Genomic DNA, 6,711 nt, shown 5'->3' with positions numbered 1-6,711 from the left:
CTTGGCAGGATAAAGGGAAGGGCGTCCAGGCAGTGCGTGCTCTTTGCCGTTATTTGAGCGCCAGCGGACTTGATTCGCGCTTGTAAAGCAAGCTGCTGTCTCTGTATATATATTTCATATGCCTTCTCCCACATCGTCACCCATCATGACCTTCTTTCTTCTCTCCTTCCTCTTCCCCAGTGCAGAGTAGCAGGCCAGATTTGAATTATTCGGGCCAACCTCTTTGCCTTTTCCTTTCAATAAATCCATCTATCTGTATCTTGAAGTGGACCAGATAATCGCGGAGCACTCCTTCTCGGTCGTCGAGTAATTGGCCTCGGCTTTCGAGAGAGGCCTGCTAGCGTAGGCTATTACTTTCTCCTATCCGGCATTCTTGTGAAGAAGAATGGCCCAGACTGCTCGTGTCGGTATGTATCCCAACCGATCCCAAACGCACATATCCAGCTCGTCTGCGTTTTGTACCTTTGCTGAGATGTTGCCTGTATCTTACCAGGCCTTATTGCATTTATGAATTATTACACTAATAAAATTTTAGTTGTTAGTTATTACTGCCGTATAATTGCTGCAAAATTGTAATTATTTGCCTCATGTTACTATTACATTACATACCCAGAGAGCAAAACATCAAATATTACCAAATAACTTATTACATTATTGTAATTTCTGTGTATCCGCCCCGTAGCTAATCGCGTTCGTCACTTTCAGATGATAGGCCTCTTCAATGCCGCGGCTTTCGGACTGTAAATCCCCCATAAGTATTTGTTGTACTAGCTCTACTGGATAAATGTGTTTTCTATGGGTTCTTCACCTGCTCCGATAACGGGAAAACTTTCAATTATCCGTTGAATTTTGGTTCGATCCTAAATCCGTTACTATTTGCGATCGCTTTTCTTGCTCATTTCTACTAAGTCATCTGCTTAGTGCGGAGGGGAATATCCCTATCTGCCATCTACCACACTTGCCATGCGGAGGCTTTGCGCAGGTGTCGCTGCCGGTGCATAATAACTTGGGCTCCATGGCAATACTAATGCTGCCCCATTTAAAAAGCAACCCTACTACATCCGATAAGCGATTTGCTCCAGTGGGCAAGCCTTAGTGATAGAACTTTGGTCCAGAGCTAGAAGACTTAGCTGAGGCCACAGCGAGCCTCTCTGAAACCAAGTGACTGTTAGTGTGAATGGGTTCCGTAGGCACTCGAATAGTCGTCATCATCATCAGCCTGACTATACCCACTGCAGGGCGAAGGCCTCTCCCATATTTCACCAATTAACCCGGTTCTGTAATAGCTGCATCCACTTGACTCCTGCGAACTTCTTAACCCCATCCGCCCACCTAATTTTCTGCCGCCCCTGCTACGCTTTCCTTCCTTTGGTGTGCAGTGTGTTACCCTAAGCGACCATCGGTTATCCTCTCTTCGCACTACATGTCCTGCCCATGCCCATTTCTTCTTGATTTCCACTAGAATATCAGTAACTTAAGTTATTTCTCTGACCCGCTATCCACGCTTCCTGTCTCCTAATGTCACCGCTACCATTTTTCTTTCCATAGCTCTCTGCGTTGTCTTAAACTTAAATAGAACCCTCTTGGTTAGCCTCCGCGTTTCAGCCCCATAGGTGAGTACAGGTAAGATACAACTGTTGTGTACTTTAATCTTGAGCGATACCGGTAAGCTGCTAGTCATAATCTGCGAGTGCTTGCCAAATGCGTTCCATCCCATCTTATTCTTCTTGTTATTTTCTTTCATGGTCCGGATCTGCGGTTACTACTTGTCCTAAGTAGACATATTCGCCTACTATACTTCCAGTGCTTCGCTAGCTAATGCAAACTGCTGTTCCTTCCCGAGGCTGTTGAACATTACCTTAGTCTTCTGCATATTGATTTCCAAACCTACCCTTCTACTTTTCCTGTCTAGGTCACCAATCATGCTTTGCAGTTCATCTCCTGAGTTACTTAGCAAGGCAATTTCATCAGCAAATCGCAGATTACTGAGGTACCCTTATCCATAACTGCTCCCATTCCAAGTCTCTGAATACTTCCTCTAAGCAAGCTGTGAATAGTACTGGGGGAGATCGTGTCTCCTTGCCTAACACCTTTCTTTATGGGAATTTTGTTACTTTCTTTATGGAGAACTATGGTTGCTGTGGAGCCAGTATATATATATATATATATATATATATATATATATATATATATATATATATATATATATATATATATATCTTCCAGCACTTTCACGTACGGCTCGTCTACTCCCTGATTTCGTTTCGCAATGCCTGCATCACCGCCGATGTTTCTACTGAGTCAAATGCTTTTTCGAAATCATTGAAGGCTATATATAAAGGCTGGTTATATTCTGAGCATTTTTCTATCACCTAGTTGATGGTATGGATATGATCGATAGTAGAGTACCGTTTCCGAAAACCTGCTTGACCTATTGTTTGATTGCAATCTAAGGTTGTCCTGATTCTATTAGCGATTACCTTAGTAAATACCTTATACGTAACAGACAGTAAGCTGATTGGTCTCTCATTTTTGATGTCCTTAGCGCCCCCTTTCTTATTAGTGAGGAATAGTGCCGGGACACATCACGTTTCATTCATCCAGCTGTCAAGGAGGCTATAATTTAGTCTACTTCAAAATACAACTGCTGACATAAAAGAAGAGCTTTTGCAAGCGTACCACTCTGCGGTATCCGGCCCCCGCCAGCTTAATGCAGTTTGGCTTTCAGCGCACTCGCTGCACCACTTAGGCGTCATAGTTGTCGCAAGGTTGTTGCGGCAAAAGGGTGTTTTTTTATGTGAAGTGAAGTATCTGTGAAATGTAAAGTATCTCGTGCAGCTACACACGCAAACAGGACATGATTTTGTTTATTGATTCAGTCGCGGGAGAAAAAAAAGTTTGTTTCAGGAAACCTTGAAATAGCTGCTACATAACTCTGTTCGCTCAAGCACGGTGAAGTTGATTTCCGCCGAGGCAGTTTACTGTTCAGAGATGTAGGCGTACGTTCTCAAAAATAAATTATTTCACAGTTTTCAACCTTGCTTAAACGAACTACGCTACGAAACATTACCAATATTTACCGTCAAATGTGGCATTGACAATAAAGCAATGTCACTTTTCTTGGCGTAGGCTTATAATTAGTGTAGTCCTTGCTTGTAGTGAAGCAGAGTGATTTTAGGTTTTCCGATGTTTTAACGCATGAATTTCGTAACCACATTGACGGGATTAGAAGGCTTACTGCTGTGACACAGCGCGGGAAGGAATTAAAGGACAAAAGAAAAAGTATACTTATATAGGAAACAGCTTCCTGCACGTCTGCATGCACATCTGACGTCCGAACAAGTGTAATGCGTTGAAACGTCACCTCCAAGTGGGTGATTTCAAAATCCAGGAACGTAACTTGTTAATAAAACGAAATCATCACTACTGCAGGTAGTTCAAGCTGTCATGTATGCACGGTTTTCCCCTTGAGGGAGATTTAGGGGTCAAACTTCTGTGTTAAGTCTGGTGGTGGCCATGTGACTTTGGGGCATAGTCACGTGCGCCACTAAATGGCCTGTGACCACTATCAAAGTCAAGGTCACATGAGTACGGTTTTCACCTCGAGGAATATTTAGAGTTGAAACTACAGTGTTGAGCCTGATGGTCGCCACGTGACTGCGGCATAGTCACGTAGGTAACCAAGTAGCCCACGACCCCAGTCAAGGTCAAAGGCAAGGTCACGTGACCTGATGGTCGCCATGTTACATTGGGGCATAGTCACGTAGGTCATAAAGTGGCCCGTGACCACTGTCAGGCCCAAGGTCACGTGCGTATGGTTTTCATCTTGAGAAAGATTTAGGGATCAAACCACTGTGTTAGGAATGGTGGTCGCCATGCGACTTCAGGCCATAGTCACGTCCAAGGGGCCCGTCACCACTGCCATGGTCACGTCAACGGTCACATGACCAGGTGGTCGCCATGTGACGTTTGCGCATAATCACGTAGGCCACAAACTGGTCCGTGACTACTGTCAATATAAAGGTCACGAGAGAATGGTTTTTACCTTGAGAAAGACTTGGAGGTCAAACTTCTGTGTTAAGCCTGGTGGTTGCACACGTGACTGGGGCAGTCACATAGACCACGAAGTGGCCCATGACTACAGTCAAGGTCAAGGTCACGTGAAGTGACGTCAGTGCTACGTGGAAGTAGACGCTGAAGGAACGAACATGTCTAAATAAGAGCCATGGGCTTCTGCCTATAGGTTACAACACTTCGAGATGGAAGACGAACACCCTGCTACAGAATAACGCTTCGGAACGCGAAGGCACTTCGGAGTGAAGCAATGAAAGGGCAGTGGGCCGAAGAGAGCGATGAAGGATGTGCTTTACACTTGGAGAAACGCGCAATGTGTTTAATCCAAGGTTGGCAATGAGCCTATTCCTGTACATGAAGTTTTCGCTTTTAAACCAAAGTTAAGCCGCCAGCTATTTTTCATCTACAAATGTGGCGCAATCCTAATACACATGAAAACCCTTTGCCGTTCCCGGGAAGGGCTTGGCCATACTGTACGCACAATCATAGGGTCAAGTGGGGCGAAAACCACGTTCACGGAATTGCCAGGGGTGATTATAGATAAGCCCGATAAGCCAACCCTTCCTGTTCTTTTTGTAGGCACTTCCAGTTCCTTTATAATAATTTGCTCTGCTATTTTTCGCAGGGCAGAGACATTAATTTTTCACATCATGTGGGAGCTGATCATCGCCATCGTGGTCCTCCTCATTGTTCACTGGCTCATGTGAGTCCCTGCCTTTGTACATGCTCGTAACTTATGCAGAGATGACAGTTCAACTATTATTCCTAGAGCGAAGCAGTGTCGATGCAAGGTTACAAATTAGGCACTCTACGAACCAGACGCTTCTTCGCATACCACCAGCTTTAGCTGTGTTAAAGATAAGATTCGGGGTCCATGTAGGAGTGGCTCACAGACTTGCTATCTATATAAACAAGCATAAAAATACAAATTCACAGAACACGCCGGTGTATCTGCTGCACACGAAGAAATTTGCATAGTGGGCCAGAAACGTAATCTAGTTAATGACATTCTAGAGCAAATCAAGACGAAATGAAAACCGTAGCAGAGGCGGCACAGTCAAGTGGCTGGATGAGATTCAGTTCGAAGGTGGATGCAGCTTGCACAGGACCGGGTTGATTGGAAGAGTATGAGAGAGGCCTTCGTTTTGCAGTGGGTGTAGTCCGGCTGATAGTGATGGTTACGACGATTGTAGATTGCGACTGTATGCTAATGAGTACGTGCGAGCTGAAACAGAAGCAAAAACCGAAGTGCTAGCTCACCTAATTAGCGTTTCGCCTAACCACAGTATATATCTACTGTACATTTTTTATTTATTTAGTAGAGTGCCAAATATAAAGTTAGCTGTAATAGTTTTCGGGGTTAAAGACAGCGCCACTGCATAGAAGATTCATTTAGGGAAAAGAAAAGTGAGAGATCAAGCGTTGGGTTTAATTTCCCGCCGATTTCGGCTCACTAAGAATGTACTCGAAAAAAAGTACCTTCCGAAATTTGATGGCATTTTGCACAATTATAGATTGCTTTCCATCCATATATGACACTCTGGCAATCTCTTGGAGGATGTATGCTTTGTTATGTAACTTTTACCACCGTAGGTCATGGTAGCTCAGTGCCTTTGGCGTTTTCGGGCTAATCCCACAATCGCGGTTTCGATGCGAGCCACGGCGGCCTTATCTCTACGGAGACGAAATGCGATTCCCATCATTTTCTCAGTGATATCAGTGTATGCAAAGAACCCGAGTTTAAAATAATTTTAAGTCCCTTGCCTCAGTGTCCCTCGTAGCATATTAGCCGGTCCATGACGTTTAACGTGAACCTTCGCATTTCTTACGATTTATCAAAAAAGTGTCATCAGCGTATTAAATTTCCAAACTGAAGGTTATTTTTTTCTCGCGCACAAATTAGACAAAGACACGGCTGCCTGACCAAAATTTCAAGTGACGCGATAGTGGCATAGCGGCCTGTAGTCGTCTCGGCTGCTTCCGGCCTTAGAAATGAAATGTAGTAACCAACAGTTTACGCTGTGAGTCCCACCTCTGAGCTGAGGAGTTTGAAACCACAAACCTCTGTTGCCCCCGATAGCAGGTTCTATGCAGGTTCTCTCGAGACACCCTAGCAAGTTCAGCACTCAAGTTGAACACTGTTGGAACAGAGGCGTATGGTATCTAAATTGAGAAAGTTCGAGTGGCCGCCGCATTAAGGCATCACCACTTCAGGTCAAGCAAAGAGGGCATGAAACGCCAACATGCACTCCTGCTATGCTAATTACAACTTTCGTAATTTTACCTCTGTAATCACCCACAAAGACCTTAGCATACAATCATAGGGGACAATTTCTCATTAAAGTCAATACGGCACACTTTCGAACTCTGCTTGTACCGAAGCCGTACTAGCCTATTTGTGCGACCTAGCCGATGGCTTGTCCGTCGCCCATTACAACGGCTGTGCGATCAAATTACATATCATATATTGTTCTTTAAGCGTATATGCATTGCTTCAGAAACTAATAAGTTTTTCAGACACGCGGCGATTGTTATTTCGCATCACTGCCATGATTTAATCATTTTCATTTCACGCCTGACGTCACTCTTGACGCGGGCGTCGTGGGGTAACCAATAAGTTTTTATTTTTTTTTACTC

General features: G+C 44.3%; 1 protein-coding gene across 3 annotated transcripts in view; it reads left to right on the top strand.

The window, feature by feature from the left end:
- Positions 1-4,724: 4,724 nt before the first annotated feature.
- LOC146209723 (cytochrome P450 3A6-like) overlaps positions 4,725-6,711 on the top strand; it is a 73,798-nt gene continuing 71,811 nt past the window's right edge. For all 3 annotated transcript variants that reach the window (XM_084587446.1, XM_084587445.1, XM_084587444.1), the window contains exon 1: positions 4,725-4,777. In XM_084587446.1, coding sequence (XP_084443572.1) covers positions 4,725-4,777 — 53 coding nt within the window. The remainder of the gene's footprint in view (positions 4,778-6,711) is intronic.

The sequence above is a fragment of the Amblyomma maculatum genome, chromosome 1, assembly GCF_055883805.1.
Source record: "Amblyomma maculatum isolate TAMU_Amacu chromosome 1, ASM5588380v1, whole genome shotgun sequence".
Taxonomy (NCBI): domain Eukaryota; kingdom Metazoa; phylum Arthropoda; class Arachnida; order Ixodida; family Ixodidae; genus Amblyomma; species Amblyomma maculatum.
This window is presented reverse-complemented; position numbering and strand designations above follow the sequence as displayed.